At 42.5% G+C, this 20587-nt stretch overlaps 1 protein-coding gene across 1 annotated transcript in view; it reads left to right on the top strand.

Annotated features, from left to right (window-relative positions):
- The first annotated feature begins 1203 nt into the window (after positions 1 to 1203).
- The window catches only part of dnajc6 (DnaJ (Hsp40) homolog, subfamily C, member 6), a 33920-nt gene continuing 14536 nt past the window's right edge, over positions 1204 to 20587 (top strand). Inside the window, exons 1-5 of the mRNA XM_071542672.1 lie at positions 1204 to 1417; positions 8891 to 9041; positions 16336 to 16385; positions 17151 to 17299; positions 19379 to 19501. Coding sequence (XP_071398773.1) covers positions 1204 to 1417; positions 8891 to 9041; positions 16336 to 16385; positions 17151 to 17299; positions 19379 to 19501 — 687 coding nt within the window. The remainder of the gene's footprint in view (positions 1418 to 8890; positions 9042 to 16335; positions 16386 to 17150; positions 17300 to 19378; positions 19502 to 20587) is intronic.

Genomic DNA, 20587 nt, shown 5'->3' with positions numbered 1-20587 from the left:
TTTGTTATAGAAAAAAAGCACATAGCGCTACATCTTTTACCTCTTAACACAACCATTTCTGCCTCTTGACTCAGTGGTTGTTACTGTAGACACCATCCATCATACATCTATCATGCATCTGTTTTGCATTAATACTGCAGCAGTTACTGTGGTCTATTTTTCCTCAAATGTTTTATATAGATAGATAGATTGTCCTGGTATTGTTTAAAAAGCAGGGTACAGTAGGACACAAAAATCTTGAAAGGAACAGTTGGAACTGTCCCAGTATTCGCAAAGCTGGGCTCCAAATCATTGTCTATGGGGGCAACTGAAGAGAGGGTACCGTGATGACATCACAGGTTGGAGTCCAAACGAAGAATCACTGTAATATTACTGTAATATTCCTATAGGGACTTCTTATGTGTCTGTAGTATTCAGTAGTGGGTTTATAGTGACCTTGTTATCTATGGCAGTTTTTAATCTCCTATGGTATAACTATGATAATCCTATAATATTACTGTAGGGACTTATGTGTCTGTGGTGCTCAATAGTGAGTTCACAGCGACTTTATCATACTTGATGGTATTTGTTTGTATCTGCTATGGTATCACTATATCCATATAACATTTCTACAGACACTTATAGTTGTTCTGTGATATTTGTATACTTTCCAATATGTAGGTATATGATATAATTCTTATCATAAGGGTATCTTCTCTAGATCAGCTGTTTTTGTCAGCGCTAATTTAACTTTAAAGTTAATTTGCTGTGAAGAGCTGCTCATATTCACAAATAGTGCTTGGGATGTCGTACTAGTGGCGGAATAACATAATACGGCTGTGTGTTGGGGTGGATTTTCCCTTTAAATCAGCCGGAGACTACAGCGACAGCAGCAGCAGCAGCAGTAGCGTCGTAGTAAAATGCGGTGCTGAGAAAAAGAGGAGATAGATAGATAGCTAGATAGAGGTAGAGAGAGAAAGAGAGAGGGAGAGAGAGAGGAGAGAGAGAGAAAGAGAGAGGGAGAGGGAGAGAGAGAGAGAGGCCAGGCCACCCGGCGGAATATTTCTTTATCCCACAGAAAGCAGAGGGGATCCGTCGTCCTCCTCCTGTCGGACATGTGGTGCACCCAGTAGTAGCAGCAGCAGCGGCGGCGGCGTAGGCTACAACGTTTTATTTGGGGGCTTCTTTTGTCTTTTTTTTTATTTCTCTTTCCGTCCTTCGGTAATGAGCTTGCTGGGCGCCTATAAGAAGAAGACCAGTTACGATGGCTATGAATCTTTGCAGTTGGTCGATAGCGGCGGAGATAGCTTCAGTACCGGGGGAGGAGGAGGAGGGAGCAGCAGCAGCAGCAGCGCACTCGGAGGCTCCATAGCGGCCACCCTTGGACCGAAGGCAGGCCCGCTGAGAGAGGAGGACTGCAGCACCATGGACAGCTCAGGTAAGACTGCTCACCGCCGTCCTCCCCCGCCTGTTGGAACTCCTTCATACCACAGCCCCCCTAACAGATCCGCATTAGACCACTTGCCTCCCCATTTGATGGAGATTTACCCCCCATCTAAGAGTTTAGTTGTTGACTTTACAGAGCATTGTGCAGGCCTAGGCGGGGAGGTGACAATGAGGGCAGTGAAGCGCCAGAACAACACAGGACTGATGCATTCTCTCATTGTCCTGTCAGTAGTGAAAGTATAAGCTATGCCTCATGTTGCTGGAAACCCTCATGAAGGGCTCCTAGTGGTCCCCAGACCCACGTTTGGGAACCACTGGGCTATTGCATGCAGAAGGAATGTGTTTTTGTTCCCTCCATTTGTTTTTTGTGCATGCGTGTTCTTACATATGGGGCTGTGTCAATAAATGTTCATCTCCCATATGGGCAAAAAATGATACATTTCACATATACTTTAAAATATGTTTAGAGATATCTTTCAAAATGTGGAAAAAAGTCAAAAAATGTATTTGTAGATGTAGATGACATTCATTTGAAATATATTTTAAGTGGCAAAACAATATTTTAGATATGCTGGCTGATAAATGTTGCCACCACCACACCAGTGTCCAAAATATATTTCGAATGAATGTAATGTATATGCACAAATACACTTTTTTTGCAGATATTTTGAAACATTATCTAAATGTATCATATTCTATATATGAAATGTATTTGTCTCGGTATGGGCTTCAAATATGAATCACCATCTGCAGCCTACTAGGATTTCCCTGTGTCAAATAACATAATTTGTTAGAGTCATAAATCCAACCATAGTTGGCATAGGCTACATTCTGCATTAGTATCAGACAGCAGAAACACAGACTCCCATCATTGAAATGTTGAGTCAGCTGGCCATGGATGATGGATTAGTGGCCTAATGTCTCAAATTAAAACCAACAGAACATGAAGTGTTACACAACATATTTAATTGATCTCTTTAATGACAAAGGCACAAGTAATTCCATCTGTTACACTCAACAGTACATCATTAATCCAGCAGAAAATCCCCTGCATGCTTTATTGAGCCTGGTCATAATAATATATTTGTTTTGACACCTTTATTGAAATCGGGAAATCTCATTGATAGCAATGTTTCCCTAGAGAGAGCTTTGTGCACAGAATAAGGTTTACTGCTACTATGTCATGACACAAGATTGATATTGGGAATAGGGAGCTACAGAGTTGGGGCTGATAGGGAGGTTGCTTACTTAGGGTGTTTCAGGCTTGGGGTGGGGGGAGTGGGGTGGTGGTTGCAGACTTATCCCCATATACAGTAGGTAAGGCCCTCTCTGTAGAGCCTGGATCCTCCCTGTGTTCACTGCAGTGCACTGTGGAGTCAGCCAGCCTCCAGGGATGAACATTTCTGTGATACAAAGAGAGCAGGGGAGGGAGGGGGTCAAAGAGGAAAGGGGATGGGGGGGCACTCCAGTGTCAGATGTCTGTCTGGCTAGCTGGCCCTTTGCGGTGTGTGTGTGTGTGTGTGTGTGTGTGTGTGTGTGTGTGTGTGTGTGTGTGTCCATCTGTCCCATTCACACCAAGCCGGATATTGAGGGATAAAGGTTGGGGCTCTAGAAGGAGGGAGACACATTTCAAACAAACCATTGATCTCTCTGGCCATGGCTAGAGCTCTCTGTGTTGTTGATCTCTCTCTCTCTCTCTCTCTCTCTCTCTCTCTCTCTCTTCTCTCTCTCTCTCTCTCTCTCTCTCTCTCCCTCCCTCTCTCTCTCTCCCTCTGTGAGTGGCTGGTCTCTCTGGTGTGGCAGCTGCTGTACTAGCTGATAGAGGCTGTATCAGAGAGCCTTCCCTGTTGTCTGTACTAGCAGGGCTTGTTACTGTAGCTTGCTCACAGGTCTGCGCACTCCCACATCCATCTGGCTGCAGACAGGCAGGCACACAGGCTGGCTAACAGACAGACAGGCAGGCAAGGCAGGAAGACAGATACACACAGAGAGAGAGGAAGGCAAACAGCTACAGCATGCAAGGAAGACAGACAAGCACACGACAGAGAAGCAAACAGACTCAGGGTGCAACAATTCGCCTCATTCACACGGTGGCCATATTTGATTTATGTCATACTCAGGGTGGGAAACGCTATATAGAAAACAGCAAAGCAGATGGAAACAATATGGCAGACTCAACTGGTCTTTTTAAATCTGAAAAATGAAATATACACCAAACTGAGACATGAGCAGAGCTGGAGGCCAAATTACCCAAGAAGGTCCAAATCAAAGGCTACTGCAGATGGATTGAAGGGAACCTCCATGATCTACAACCTCACACCAGTGGGCCACCCGTCCATTATGTTAGCTAATGTTATCAGCCAGCTACTTCAGCTACTGCTGTTAACATGGTATTTGTCTCCAAACAAATTAGATCTAATTGTGTAAGTTGTAGTTAACTGGCTAAAGTCACCTGGCGTTAGCTAGCAGACACAGCTAACAAACAATTTAACTGTCCAAGAAGCTCCACTAAGGATATGCAGCTTAATGTTGGATATTACTAATACTAAAGATCAAGACTATAAATGCTGTCAATTGATAAGAATTAGATCTGATTTGTATCGTACTAAATATAACATTAACAACATAAAGTAGTTGATTTTTAACATTACATTAGCAATATCTTAACATTGTGGATAGGTGAACCATGGTGTCCAGGTCTTCTCTTCATCACCATGGATGTTCTTTCAGTCCGGTTGCTGTAACCTATGAATGGGATGGGACCATCTCAGGTAATTTAGCCTCCAGCTCTGCTCATCCCTCCACAATGTGAAAGGGAAATTTTGGTGTATATTACATTTTTTGTCCAAAGACTGAGGTTACATTTGCTTCACAGTCTTCCATCCAGAGTATGACATAAATAAAATATGGCCACTGTGTGAATAATGCCTTTCCAATTCTGGCTTTGTTTATATTTTGATTGATTAGAGTGCAAGCATCCTCTTTCTCAATTTGATGGATCCAAAGCAAAACATAGATGACCAAATCAATTATGGGCTGTATCTTTCAGTCTGCTCAACACCATAATGCTCTCACAGTCCAACGGTACTGCAATCAGAGGGATCAGACACATTTATGAACTTATCTACCTGCTATAGGTTCAGGGCAGCTCTCATGTACAGGAGAGCTGCTTTATTGACGGGACTTGAATAATAGATGGCCTGGAGAGTGCCAATTCAGTCCAGTTCTTTGGAAAATGGGAGGGAGCCACAGCACATTTAGGCTGCACAGTCTACTTTGAAGGACCCTTACTACAACTAACAGAATAATATCACCCTTGTAACCCAAATGAAAAGTTTAGCCTTGTCTTAGGACTCAGGTCCAATGAGGAATACTTGTACTTTTGTCATGTGTGGCCTCTCCATAAGTTGGCTTTTTCCCAAGCCATATAGTTTAAAACTAAACCAAGCATTTTGATTTGAAATCAAGCTGCACTGAACGGTAATTGAAAATATAGAGCTAGTTATATGAAAAAAGAAGCTAGCATTCCAGCCCTTTTATATTACATTATGTTTGAATGTTTCAGTATCATCTTGCACCTACAGTCCCTCACGTCTCCCACTGCCAGTGTGTGTCACGGCCCTACCATCCTGTAAGGCCTTGCTTGCTATTCAAGGCAGTGGACTGCTCCTCCGGTTATGCTGTAGTAGATGATTAATCATAGACTCCTTGTGTCATCAGCTGCATCTATAATTAAGCAGCTTAGAGTCTGGGTTGACGCCACAGTCATGCAGGTCCAGGACACAACAAAGCCCACCATAGTGTAGTAGTTGGGGGATCTAGTGCAGTGTGTGTGTATGTGTGTGTGTGTGTGTGTGTGTGTCTGTCTGTCTCTGTGTCGTGTGAGTGTGTCCATCTGTCTCATTCACACCAAGCCGGATACTAAGGGATAAAGGTTGGGGCTCTTGAAGGAGGGAGACACACTCAGACAACCCACTGATCTCTCTGGCCATGGCTAGAGCTCTCTTTCTCTTTTCTTTCTCCCCTCTCCTCAATCTTTTCCCCATTGTATATTTTCTTGTCTTACTATCTCCCCCCCTCCACCCCTCTCTTTCTTCCTCCCCCTCTCTCCCACCTCCTGTCATCCCAATCCTCCCCTCAGTCATCCCCTCTCTCTCTCTCTCTCTCTCTCTCTCTCTCTCTCTCTCTCCCTCCCTCTCTCTGGGTCATATCGCGATGAAAGCGGTAGGAGCCGGAAGTGGCGGATAAGGAAGGAGGAGGGGAGGAGGAGTGGCAGGGAGATGCTTAGAGGGCCGGTCCTGTTTGTGGGACAGCTCTCTCTGTAGTGGGGAGTCTCTGTTCCTTCACCGGTGTTAACCCCGTCAGCTACCTCTATATCTGTGCCGGTATCAAAGACAATTGGCAGATGTAGCTTTGGCTCACTTACACAGCTCAGATTCCAGGTTTTCATGTCATGCTCCCTGACATAGTAAAGGGCTTAAAATAGCCCAAAATTGAATGCCGAAGTTATAGTGTTGCCATAACGGCATCTCAGGTTTGTATCACTCAGTGTAGACATGCTCAATATGTCCTGGTTAAGTGAAGGTTAAATAATAAACATTAGTCTAGGATACAGTAAACAAATGAAGGGTAAAGGAAGTTCAGCCAGGCTTTCAACCTTATCGCTATCCTCTCTCTCTTTTTCTCTTTCCATGTCTTACACTCTCTACTGTACAGACAAATAAACTAGAAATGCCCTAATTAAACACAAGACCATTCATCTCTGCAGCACATTTTCACAGGATGTAAAAAAAAAAAAAACAGGCCTGCCACCAGTTAAAGGTTACAAGGCTTGAAAGGACAGATGGGATAATATCAGTGGTAGGAAATGAGTACTTGGCTTTAATCATTTTTTCTCTTTTAGACATGCTCAATGCGGTGTGAAAATCTTGTAACTCCAATTTTGGTGATTTTCATGTTTTCATTTCAGTTGAAGGATTACATGGTCCGCTATAGGTTGAGCAAATTCTAAGACCTCTTGGGCTTATGAAACCCTTTTAAATTTCATTGGATAAACTCAAAAACCATTGTCACCAAGCTGAAAACAAGGCCTATTTTCTTAGTTCCTGAAAAGAGGTTTTCACCTGATAGTGACAATATGTTTATGTGCATTTGTTATATGTATATGTGGGGGAGCTATTAGCTTTTGATTTAGTGTATTGTTCAAAATAATTTTTATGCAGCCATAACTAGTTATATCCATTTAAAAATGCTCAGTAAAAACATTCTTTATAGGCAAAGTCCGATTTAATTGGCAAATGTTAATTGCCATAGGCAAACTCCGATTTGGGTTTTGGAAATGTATTTGGATCGCATGCTGTGTGGTTTCAACAAGAATAAGATTTATTCCTTGGAGAAATAAATCCCTGTCACTCATATCAGTGCATCCAGAGATGAAAGGTCTAAATTTGGAGTTCAGCAAAGAACTGTGTCATATGTAGCAAAAGTTATTTGCGGGAAGGTGTTTCCTTTTTATGGAAGTGACAGAGACAAGGGAGGACCGGATGGAAGGAGAGAATGAAGGAAGGAGGGGTAAAGAGAGGATGCATTAATCGGTAATGTTTGTGATGGAGCAAGGCGGAGAGAGAAAAACAGAGAAACACTCTCTTTCAATCTCTTTCTCTCTCTCCCTATGTGTGATTACTCTAGAATCTTTGTCGCAGCAACCAATATCTCTCTACACACTGATATATATTCCCTCAGAGATAATGTGTGTGTGTGTAAGTGTGTGTGTGTCTGTGTAAGTGTGAAAGCCTGCAGTAGAAATCAGTCCAGAATGCATCTGTCCATTTCACTGCAAAATGTTACTTTTAAAATGAACAAAAGTGATTATTCTCAATTGATTTTCTCAGTTAAATAAATGATGAGTATGAAATGGGAAGTTAGACACTCAGGGCTTGTGCCAGGTTCATAATGGACCAGGTGTACAGAGACGGCAGCTTTCTGGTTTGCCAACATCACCCTTTACCCATTACCAAACATTAACACCCACCTGAACACAAGTTGTGAGCCACTCCACTGATTTGTTCAGTTAGATTTTAATCCCAGGATGTCCTTTAGTGCAGGGTCTCTAAAACCTTTTCCAAGCATGGACCCCCAATAGACCACATTAGGCCCCATTTGATAAGATTTTGTCTCAGGGACCAAGGTAACTGTCTCACTGTACATGGGGAGATAGTAGTGGTGAGAGTGAAACTTATGGTTAGAATAGTCAGTCTGATAAACTCCTTAATTTGGATATTTTTTGGTTAATTATATTATAGCGAAATTAAACTATTCCTCATTTTGCTTGTGACCCCCCTGGAGCCCTCAGAAGGACCCCTGTGGGTCCCTGGACCCCACTATGAGAAAAAAGAGTCATGTGATTTTTTTGTGCTTTTTTGGACACGTTATTTCCCATGTGAAAATGATATTTTCACCTGTCAATGTGAAATTAAGTTTTCACATGTGAAACATGTCATGTGTCATTGCAGCTGAAAATGTGAAAAAAAAGTTCATGTAGGGAAAAAAACCCACCTACGTTTCACCTACGAATTGAAATTTTCACATGAGAAGTAAAAACTGTCACTTTTTTTGTAAGGGACTGCTTCAGAGAGCCAGTTAACCTGGTTCTGGTTCTTAAACCATAGGCTGAGAGAGTCTGTCCCCACTTGACAAGAAGAAAAATAGGTTTTGATGAGCCTAGACGCCTGGAGGAGACTCAATTTATCAGAGTTGAAAAGTTGAGCACCCCTGCCATAGACCATTATCTAGCTTAGCAGTGCTCTGCTAGCTATCAGGTGGTGATGCAGTAGCTGCTGTGTAGGGATGGATTGTGGGGAGAGAAACCGAGAGAGAGAGATTGTCAGATCACCAGAAGGATGCTGACTCAGATATGACACTTGGGTCTGCTCCAAGACCCGTTTACTCTTTAGAGTGTACACACACACACACACACACACACACACACACACACACACACACACACACACACACACACACACACTAGGAAACAGTTCAACAGTCCAGATGGTATGTATTTTATTGTGTGTTCTGTCTTGTCTCTGCGTCCTTGTCCATCATTCTTTCAAATCCACCATGTTTACTCGGTATGTTATGCAGTGACTCATACGTTTATCGCTGTGTCAAATGAAAACCTCTAAACTCCACTTTAGGTGTTTTTTGAAGGATTACACATATTTAATAGTCATTGTATAACTTCCAGAAGGCATGGAGAATTCATCTAGAATTCGGCTGGATTCATCTGGTGAACAAGTGAGATATGAGGTTTTCATTCAACGGTGGCATCCTGTCGTTGCATGTGCATGGAGGTCTGTGTCTCTGTCTGCATCCTCAGTGTGTGTCTTTCTGTGTGTGTGTGTGTGTGTGTGTGTGTGTGTGTGTGCGCGCGCGTGTGTGTTTTCCTCTGGATTCTGATTGGCTAAAGGTCCTCCATCCCCAGATATGGACGCCAACTATGGTGGAGGCCTGTTGGATATGGTGAAGGGAGGAGCTGGGAAGTTCTTCAGCAACTTCAAAGACAACCTGAAGGACACGCTGAAAGACACCTCCACCAAGGTCATGCATCAGGTTGCCACGTAAGTGACCGCAATGTTCACACACACACACAGGTCCCACTGCAGCTACACTAACTACTACTGCTCCACCCTAATCTCACATAGCCACCTATAGGCTCAAACGACGGAGGTCTAGAGAAATTCTCCTCAGAAAACATAGGACAACAAGACCTTGCTAAGCCAAAGGCAGCACTGTTTCCATTGTTAGCTTAGCTGCAAAGCTAACTACTTCACCAAGATTCGAGTCAGTATATTAACTCTTTGATTAAATTAAACAAAGCAAGATAAAAATGGCTGAAAATGTCGAAACAAGACTTAATTCTGTTTTACCAGAAGAATGAGTCTTTAATATCATGCCGTTTGTGCCTTGACAAAAGTTTGGTTTGGCTAGCTAGCTAACTGTATCAACTTCCCTGTTGTTCCTATGACTGTAAACAAGTGAGGACTAGTGCCATGCTCCACCCCAGGTGAAATGTGACTAGTTTGAATTTTGACGACAGCCATTTCTCCAGACCGTTTGAGCAGGAGGTGTGGCCACGTGAGATTAGCTCTACCCCAAATAGGAAGCTTTTCATTGGAGGAGTGGAAGTGCAGGGTCAGTCCTTCATGTTGCTGATGGGGGTTTTGTGTCTTGCTTAAGGACATTTCCACAGAGATGGACACAGACTGTTGTCAGGATCATACCTTAAACCTTCCAGGTGCAGAAAAGTCTCTCTAACCACCAGGCCGCCCTGCTAACTTTATATCAGACAGGGCCTCTATCTGTTCCATTGCTTTTTTTATTGTGTAGCAAGTAGGCTAATAAAAAAAGAAATCTGGAGAGGGTTTAATGCGTTCCACGTTGGTGGTTTCATCAGGTTCGCTGAATTATGGTTAGAATAGTCAGTCTGATAAACTCCTTAATTTGGATATTTTTTGGTTAATTAAATTATAGCGAAATTAAACTATTCCTCACAGGTTCGCTGAATGTGACAACACTATTCATTAACACCCTGGTTTTGCATCAGATTACATATTAGGTTCTTAGCTGAATGAGGGTCCAGATTCCCAAAGTTTGAATGAATAAGAGCACTGATGTACTGTAGGATCACTGGTCAGTCAGATCACTTATTCTCAGTACAATGGGTTTAGGCCCAGAACTGCTACACTGATAAGGTTGATACACACAGTTCACTAGTTCTCAACCTGTCCTCACTCACTGTTACTTCAGTGATCAAACTGTAAGGCCAAAACACATAGTTTTCATTATAAAGCTAACTTTGTCTTACCCATAAACCTAGCCTCACTTGAGAAGTTATGCTTAAATAGAAAACTACAAAATGTGATTGAGTATTTATGGATATTTTACAGTCATATTTTATTGTAATTTTCAGCAACACAATTTTATTATGATTTCTGGCTTAGTGGATGGTGTGGATGGAACCTCAGCATGTATTAAGAGACTGACATGGCACCTGGCTTTGATATTTACCTGATATCTGAGGCTGGTGCCAACTATGGCTCAAACGTTGTCTGTGTATTGTTTGGAGTATGTATTGGAGTTCAATGAGATTGCTTAGACGTCAGCAAAACTTCTAAGTTATATTATGTTATATGTTTCAGAGTGAAGCCTTTATATTTGAAAAGAGAAAGAGGGGATTTAAAAGAATAGGCTATAGTGAATTTAATTGGAAACTTTGATAAGGAAATCACTGGAACTCTAAATAAGGAAAGAAATCACTGAGATAATTGAGCACTTTATACTTTATAGTGTCACATAAAACTAACAAAGCAGCAATGAATCACTTCACATTGTGCTGACTTTATGGCTGACATAATTATTGAAACTTTGACATCCATGACACTTTCCTCAAAGAAAATCCCTGTCTCGGTTGACTATAATGTTGAATGATAATGTTGATGAGTTACAGTTCAATAAGACAGCAGTGAAATAATGTTCATTCATTTTAGATTACACTGATTAATGATGACCTTTCTCCTTTTGATTACACATGATTATAATGTAAAGTAAGTCTCCAACAGATTTAGAAGTGAAGCAGAGCGATGTGGATCTAGTTGAGGGGGGAAAAGAGTTGGGAGAGGGAGGAGAGGAAGGAGAGAGGGATGGAGGAACGAGGGAGGCAGCAGAGTCTGGCACGGCTCGGTCCTCACAGTGTGTTTGTGCACAGGCGTCTGCACAGGACGGCACAAAGGGGCCTCTGTATTGTCAGAAACACACACACACACACAGACACACACACACACACATACACAAGTACATGCACACACACACACACACACACACACACACGCCTCCTCCCACTATTGACTCAGCAAGTTTGATCATGATTATTCCTCTCTTCTCCCTCCTCTCCTCTCTGCTCATATCTTGGCAAACTCCCACTCTCCTATCCCGTCGTTCCCTCGTGTTTTCGGCCCGGGCTCGCCTCTCATCTCGGCTCCACCTTTCCTCCTCTCCTCTGTTTTCTGTCTATCTCTCCTCTCCTGGCTGAATTATTCATGGCAGTTCATTGTGCCAAATAGCCAGCGCACTGCTGATACAGAAGGATTCATTTCACTGGGGCGCTGTGTGTGGTGGTGTGTGTTTGTGTGTTTATATACGTGTGTGTTTATGTGTGTGTATGAGTGGGTGGGTGGGGAAGGCGGGGGGGGGGCATGCTACAGCTACCGTGGTAACCAGCTGAAGGGCTCAGAAAGGAATGGTAGAGGCATAAAGTAATGTGACACAGTTCAGTAAAAACTGACCGTGAGAATCCCTGAGTGATACTCTGAGCATGAAGTTATATTTTCTGGTTTATAGTCCTCATAGAATAAAACAATCTCATTAGTCCAGCCTATCCATTTATCATCTAGCTTGTCTACAGAGCGGTTCCAGGGTGTGCATGTTGATGGGATTACAGATTATCGCAGAGTCGTGACTTTCTGTGGGAGGGAGCTGTTCGCATTAACAACTGTGGCAGACCACAGGAACGGCTCAGTATCATCATCAGTGTCGTGCAGAAGTCTCTCTTTCCTCGCAATAAACAGCTGACTCTGCCTCCCCTCAAGCAGCGACAAAGCCAAACCATTGATGATCACAGATAAAAGGTTCCTAACTTCCTGACTTGTTGGAGTAAACAGGGTTTCTGCAGCAGACAGGCCGTGTGTGACTTCTTAAACCGAAGTGGGCCGGCCCATTTTATTGACCGCAGCTGTGGGAATGCATTAGTAAATATTCCCTTGAGTGCGCTCGGTATAAGGCAATACCCCTTTGTGCGCAGTTGTTAACCAGGCCCTCTTTATACACTCTTAGTAAACTCGATTTGTTCCTTTCTGCTTCTGTCTCATCTGTATTCAAGGCAAAGGGCTGGAGCTGAATTATTTAAAACAGCTCGCTTGTTTGTTTACCTGACTGAAGAGAAATTTGCAGGGAAACCAATCTGGCAACGGCACTCAACAGTGTGTCCCTCTGTCTGTGAGAAACACAAGGCCCGCGATGGAGTCTGGATGGCTGTTCTGGTTTTTGTGAAAGGCACAGTGTCCTTGGTCTTCACCCAGACTGCCCCCCCACCCACCCACCCACCCAACCCAGCAGACACACATTCATCTCTCTCTCTCCTTTCCACCCGGCTCTTTCTTTCTCACTGTTGTTTTGGTTTCGTCCGACCTCTCTCGCACTCTTGGTTTCATTTTTTTTTTGTTTCTCTTACTCATTTGTTTCCAGTTTCATTTTCTCTCCACTCCCCTTTCTCTGTCAACCTCGCTTCTTTTGCTCTCTCTCTCTCTCTCTCTCTCTCACTCTCACTCTCTCTCTCTCTCCAAGCCATAAAGCCATTGTTCTCCGCTCAGCTTCCTGGGGTCAAAATGTATGAATCACAGCATTAGGGTTAGTTAAGTGAGTCCCACTGAATTGGGATGATTCAGACAAGACACAGTCAAGAGGATACCGAGGAAATGACTCAGGATGAATCAGAAGCATTGTGGTTTTCCTTACACAGCACTTTGTTAAGAACGAAAGAAGTTCTTGGTAGGTCAGTGGTCTGAGGTCCACATATTGTACTTCTGATACCATGGGTTTTTTTTGCAAGTCATCTTCTCTCTCCCGTATCCTGGCTGTCACTCTTTAATTATCTGTAATGAAGCTGACATGCTTTAAAAATCATGTTAAAAAAAGACAAAGGCTGTAAAATATAGTCATTATGGGGAAGGGAGAATGTAGAGAACTCAAATGCAATATCCATCGGGATCTAACCTACTTACACTGTGTGTGTGTGTGTGTGTGTGTGTGTGTGTGTGGGTGTGTGTGTGTGTGTGTGTGGTGCATAGTCACAGGAGACTCTTTTAGAGCACCTCTCTGCTGATGTAATCTGCCCTAAAATGCCTTTCATGGTCCTGATGTTTACTTGCCAATAGGAAACATAAACATCAGGCACTGTGGTGGTGCTTGTGGGTATCTACATGTGTTTGTGTGTGTGTGTGTGTGTGTGTGTGTGTGTGTATGTTTTTTTATTCATGTGATTATGCCCAAATTAAATCCATTATCATATGTCTTGAAAGGTAGGCTAGCAAGCTAGTGGTAGCCTTCTAGAGCTGACGTTAGCATGTTACACACCAGGGAGACCAGCAACAACCTCTGTCACTTTCCTCCATACATTATTCTGTTTGTCGAGATACAGTGACAGAGATGGGCCATGCAGTTTAGCAATCACAAAGTCCCCAATCATCCATCCTCCATTCAAAGACGAAGTAGAACTAGGAGCAAAAATTAAATTTGAGACCCAGATATTTGCCCACGTACATGTGATTGGTTCCTGCTCTGCTAACTGTCATGCTCATATGCCTAATATTATGTTTTTTTCAACTGTTCTTGTCGCATTGCAGGATATTTTCTGCTGATTTTCAATAGCTTGTCTATATCTTGTCTATTTGACCATTTCCATGCCCAAAAATTACAATAATTGTAGTTTTTATTTAGTATATGCGCTTATAGTAAGTATTTAGTCCTCCAAAACTGTATACCTGTCAGGATGGGAAAGCCTCTGAAACAGCATTTAGGCCTAGACAATGGAAAACCCAGTATAATAATAATACTAATACTAATACTACTACTACTACTACTACTACTACTACTACTACTACTACTACTACTACTACTACTAATAATAATAATAATGATAGAATCAAGTTAGTTTAAGGGCTTCCCATAGACAAAGCAGAGTAATACTGCTAAATTAATAATAAAAAAATATATATATAATAAAAAAATAAATTGATGTAGTCAAACTACATCATATCCATCATACTGGAGGTGGACAACATTAACTGGCCGATTTCCATAGGAAGGAACAGAAAACATGTGTAACGTTGCCATTAGCGGGGAGTGTCCTTGTCCAGTGTCAGCCTTGCCCTTCTTTCCGGTTGTGTCCTTCCCCTCCGTTTCTATCTACCACACCTTGCAGTACATTTTAATTGGCTGCAACTCTATCCTCAAGAGGTCAGGGAGGCTGCTCATTTGCATACTCCACAGCCATTGGCCATAACCATTTAAACCTGACACCTGACCTGCTTCCTTCCTGAAATAGCTGTGCACAGCCAACTCGCAGGGAACTGTAAAACCCCGGTAAAACCACAGATTTACATATTGTCAGTGTGCTGTAGAAACCCCACATCTCTGATTTTGTCCACATATTGTGGACGACGTTTCTGTGGCAAAGACAAATTGCATAATAAAATGGTATGAATAATATATACTGTCCAATCACATGCATTTGCTCAGAAACACCTTTTATGTGACTGTGCGTAACCCTCAGTCAGCTTTTCACACTGGGATCACAACACAGCGTTGGACCCAAATAGAACCCTGAACTGTGGCCCAATTACTTCATTATGGAGGACTTAGTCACGACTGATGGCTCCTCCCACTTTTCGCCCCCCTGATCCTCCCACTTCTCTCTGATGGCTTTAACTGAGGTTGTTTGTCTGTTAAATCAGTCGTTCTCAACCTTTTCAAAACCGTGCCACACAACACTGAAATTTAATGAGTCACTGAGTGTTTTAGAAATGTCATGTGAATCCTTTTATAATCATGTAAGTAGGGGATTCATAATATCCAAATAGCTGTTAAAAAAAAATGCATTCGCTTGGACATTTACCACTTTGTTTGATGTTCATTTTATTCATATTTGAAGAAAAATCCCAAGGCGCACCTGATCTCACTCCAAAGCATGCTAGTTGTGCACCACTGCATTACATAAGCAGGTCTAGGATTGCATCAGGGCCATATGGCACTCATCCATGACCACACAGAGAGATGGCTGGCCTAGATTGGCTTGACTAGGGGGATTTGCACAGCAGGCAACAAGTCAACTCGATTTGATACACATTAGCCTACTAATGTGTTTTGCCTTGACAGTGGCCAATACAATCCACATGGTACAAAGGCTGCTGCTGGCTAAAAACCTTCTGCTGTATATTCAGATCGAGCACCAAATATTTCAGTCATGAAAATTATGAAAAATTGAGCTATGTGTAGTGGATTGAAGAGGATTCTGCCACCCCCCCCAATCCCACCCTGCACCTATATTTCATAGGCACTGCAGTAATTTTTTTTTCAATCTGTTCCTTGTGGAGGAGGTATAGTACAGCAGCAGTGCAGCAAGCATGTAAGAAGTGTGACTTCTGGTGGGGCGACGGCACATCTGTGTGTGTTCCCACTGCAGCTGCTCTCCCAGTAAAATCAGCTCCATATGGAACAGATAAATTTAGTAATGAAAGGCGAGTGCGGCTCAAATTAAGAATTCACATATGGTATTCCTTTGATCATGGACAGTTCAGTCTCGTCCTGTGAGCATGAAAAAATGACTTTCCCACAGGTAGACACATGGAAGCTTCTAGTCTAACACCTGTTAACTCTGATCTAATGGCTAATGTATGCACCAGATACAACACTGACAGTAGAGAGAGAGAACAACTTTTCGGGTGCAGGACAATTCATGTATTGATTTCCCCGTTAATCACTTGATATTATTCATGGATGGGTTTCCCTTGACCCTCCCTACTGAATGCTTAATTTAATACGTGCTTCCTCTTATACTCTGTAATCTGACATAACAATGAACAATGAAGTATGCAGTGTGATTTTGGAAAATTATGTGAAAATGTGTTGGGGTGTCAGTAGACTAAGTCACATTCTTTGTACTTGTGATGTTGTTGAATCTGGTCATAAACTTGCTTGTCATCTTATTGCTCTGTGTTCTTTCTAATAATACAGAAATGTGGAAAAACAAATGTCTTCAAAAATCAAATGTGTGTCTAAAGTTTAATCTCTGTGTTACAGGTACACAAAAGGGGAGCTGGACATTGCCTACATCACATCACGAATCATAGGTAAATACAGATGACACTGCACCTCATGTACCTTGTGTGTATGTGTGTGTGTGTGTCTGTGTGTAGTGAGAATACTTAATTTAAACGATGGATCACACCTGTGCAAGATCTAACCTGCTGGCTAAACTCATTCTGACTGGTCCACAAGGTCCAAGACAAAAATAAATTCTAACAAACTAATTTATAAACTCCCAACACACCACACTCTAAATGAGAGGGTTAAATGGCATTTTATCTACCTATTATAATGGAATGAGAGTGTGTTCATGTGTGACTCTAAGACTAAAGTGAGTGCACACACACACTCACACACACACACACACTCACACACACACACACTCACACACACAGATGGATAGACCGGCATGCACTCACAGCTTTTTCTCTCTCTCTCTCTCCCTCTTTCTCAAACTACTTGCTGTCCATCCATGCTCAAACAGAAACAATTGAGTGCAGCAGTGTGTCCTTTATAGAGGACATAGTCAGTTGGCCAGTCGTTACCTGAGGGCTTCTATCCCATCATGCATTGTGTGTAACCATTGACCCTCACCACTGAATGTGGACTCACTCAGTATAATGTCAGAGCCAAGCCTAGCATGTATATTCTGTACATTAACATCTGTACCGGTGACACCACAGCACATGAAACCCTTCAAAACACATTTTCCAATTTCCAAATGCATGCTCATTTTGGAGGCTCATGGTTTATATCCAGCAGCTGCAATATATAATACATATATATATATATATTTTTCATTCTTTCAGTTATGACCTACCCAGCGGAGTCGGTGCAGATTGGCTACCAGAACCATGTGGAGGACATCCGCTCCTTCCTGGACAGTCGCCATGCCGACCACTACACTGTCTTCAACCTATCGCAGCGCAACTACCGCGGCGCCAAATTCTCCAACCGGGTGAGAGCAGCTCATGAAGATACAGATGACATCATTATAGATGTGGCACTTTTTACGTGATTGTCACTGGTTGCTACATTTCACTCCCTGAAAAGTAATAATGCATTGGCCAGAGAAATTGTTGGGAAATGTTGCAGAACTAGTGCAAGATGTAGGGATTTATTTAAATTGGCCTTACTCTACATCTCCATATAAGCCTTTTCTGATTACCTTGACACAAGAATCAAAAGCATACTATTTTATTTGTCATTACTGACAGGCACAATAATGTCAATCCAAATACTATGAAAATGAGTGGCGCTATATACTAAGTAGTCCACAGTGGAGTAAAGCAAAGCAAAAACAGGCTTAAACAGTTTGAAATAATTTGTAAAATGAAATATAAAATAGAATAAAAAGGATTGTAAATGAAGAGAAAAGACTCTGAATACCAATAAAGTAATAAAATAATGAATGGCAAAGCAGAATATTTAGTTTTAATAACATTGTAATAAATTCAAATAGAACAATGAAATAATGAATGTCAACACAGAATATTTAATTATTATAATAACATTACAATAGATTATAATAAAGTAACAAAATAATGACAAGCCATAGAGAAGATTTCACACCAGAGCGCTAGTGGGTTGAACCATAAAGGGAGGTGAATGAGCAGGAAACAGTACTGGGAGTAGACCAAGTCCCTGCTAGAATCTGGTTTACTGTTACCTGACTACTTGTGGTCTGCCTGTGTTTAAATCGGGGCCCATCACTATATTTGGCCCGTAAGGCAGCGCAACACCCGGAGTGAAACCTTTAATCAGCTCTCCCTCATCAAGCCTAACGGTCATCGCTCACCTCTCTCCTGTCATTAAATGGCTCAGCCTCCCTCTGAAATCACAACCGCAGAGACTCACAAAGTTCTGCTCCACACAGCTGCCACTGCAATGTTTAGCCAGATAATCCCATGGTACCACAGCAGCCTTTCAGAGTGTCACACTCTAATCCAGGGCGCGGTTTCATGACAATTTTGTCAAACACTCTGCAGTAGCATCTTAGTAGTAATACTCTGTGACATTTTTGTATAAATAAATAGTAGGTCTTTCCGAGGAAAAATCCTCTGACACGTGAAGTGATGCGTTTTATGCTTCTGGCAGCAGGAACAGCAGTCAGTGTGGAATAAATAGAAGAACTGGGTATTTAGCATGCGCAGTGATGGCCACCATGGCTGAACAGACAGAAAGAAAGAAAGAAAAGAGTTTCACCTACAGAAACTCAAACTCCATCAACAGAAAATCCAAGGAAAAAGACGTCATACTGGATTGATTCATTGAGGTGCATTGCAGAAACACCACAGCAATAAACACTGAGCACCAAAGATGGAGACAAAAAAATTTAAAAAAGACAAACTCGTGGATTACATATTTACGCACACCAGCCAGCCAAAGTACCATTGAAAAAGTTTATTTGAATTGAATTGCCCTATTTATCCCATCTTCTTCAAGTTTTATGGTTGTGACTGTCCTCAGCTTGAGCTGCTTGGCTCATTTCATTCACCACTGTTGCACAGCTGGATTGAGATTCAAGTGGAGGCACAAGTGGGTTCTCCATAGACAGCAGATTGCTGCTCTCAGGCAGATACATCCAAGGAAGCTGTGGAGTCAAGCTGTGGAGTCAACACGGCCAAGATGGCCCCCTGTCTGTCTGGGGAAGTCATTGTATTTCTAGCAGATGACTCATCATGGTAACTGGTGTGTTGTGTTGCTCTGCTGCTGCTGCTGCACCGTTGCTAACCTCCCCCTCTCTTTTCTCCTCCCCTCCTGCTTTTATGGATTTTTCTTTCTTTTCCCTCTGTCTTTCTTTCTTCTCTGTCTTTGTTCTCCCTGCCTCTCTTATGTCTCTCTTTCCTCTCTATCCCTCCCTCTCCCCTTTTCTGCCTCTTTTGTTCTCTCCCCCTTTACTGCCCTCTCTCTCTCTCTGTCTGTGTCTGTTTCTCTATCCCTTCGCTGTCCCTCTCGCTTTTCCTCTCTCTCTCTCATCTCTCTCATTTCCTGCACTACCCCCCCCACCCCACCCCCCACCCCTCCATTTTTCCAGGTTTCAGAGTGTAATTGGCCGTCTCGCCAGGCTCCCAGCCTCCACAACCTGTTTGCTGTGTGTAAAAACATGCACAATTGGCTCAAACAGAATCCCAAGAATGTGTGTGTCATCACCTGCTCGGTAAGAAGACGCTCACACACCTTCATCACACTCATCTCCGGCCTCCATTTTCTTTTCATCAATTCTGGTGGATTGGACTACTGCCATGTTTCCAAGACTGATTCATTTTGTAGGCCATTCTATGCTTTTAGACTGCTAACCCAGTGCCCTACAGTGCTTTCTTCAGCTCACCATGCACTGCAGTGACATGGAAAGGCATTTTTTGGGGGACCTGTTTTAATTGTCCCACGACCCACTTTCCAGCTCCGGCACAGCCTTTGAGATATGCTGCACTGCAGAGCCAAATAGGACCAACACACTCAGTATCCATGTCCCTCAATTCCCCCCCCAAAGTACTTTACTGTACAGTGATTCATTTGTACATCTTCTTGTCAACGTAGATGATTTGTCAGCTTGGCTGCTGCATCAAATAAACGAAGAGAGCTTTTATTGACACACTTTGAGTCAACCCTGATCCTGAAAATCTCTACTTGTACCTCCTTGGGAAAAGTGGTTTGCACTGTCAAGGAGCTTAAGAGGCAGTGTGGTGAGATTGTATTGAAGCAGTTCAATATCTACAATGAAATAACCAAGCCTGATTTATTAGAAAACAGTCACTGCAAAAAAGAGTTGTTTTGTTTTATCTTGTATTGACAATTATCAAGCTAAATTTACTAAATAATTTTACTGCACTGGCAGTTAGTTTTTCTCGTTTCAGAAATGACATGTGCTTCATGATTGTCTGCTTTCTCCCTGCATGAAGAGCAAATTCACAAGGAGGATGATTTTCCAAAAGAATCCTTATCAAAAGAAGGCTGCAACTGTATCAATGGCACACAGACAAGGAATTTAATCAAGGGAATTGAATCAAACTTTTTAGTCCCCTTTCTACTTCCCTGCTCTCCCTCTCCTCTCTCTGTTGCCACCCCTGGGTGTTGGTGGGTTGGCTCGCCTTGTTTCCAAGTGAAACACAGCTTGGAAGTTTTTCAAGCGGCTCCCATTGTTTTCTGTTCAGCTTTAGTTTCCATCTCGCCTGTTTCTCTCTGCCTCTGCTGGTGCTTAGCGGACACAGATGCTCCTTGTATTCAAAGGAGAACTGAATGTCCA

The sequence above is a fragment of the Centroberyx affinis genome, unplaced genomic scaffold (assembly GCF_046629955.1).
Source record: "Centroberyx affinis isolate AG114_WGS23_722 - 3 ecotype Tasmania unplaced genomic scaffold, CSIRO-AGI_Caff_v1 ptg004149l_1, whole genome shotgun sequence".
Taxonomy (NCBI): domain Eukaryota; kingdom Metazoa; phylum Chordata; class Actinopteri; order Beryciformes; family Berycidae; genus Centroberyx; species Centroberyx affinis.
Note: the sequence above shows the minus strand (reverse complement) of the source record. Positions and strands in the feature narration are given on the sequence as shown.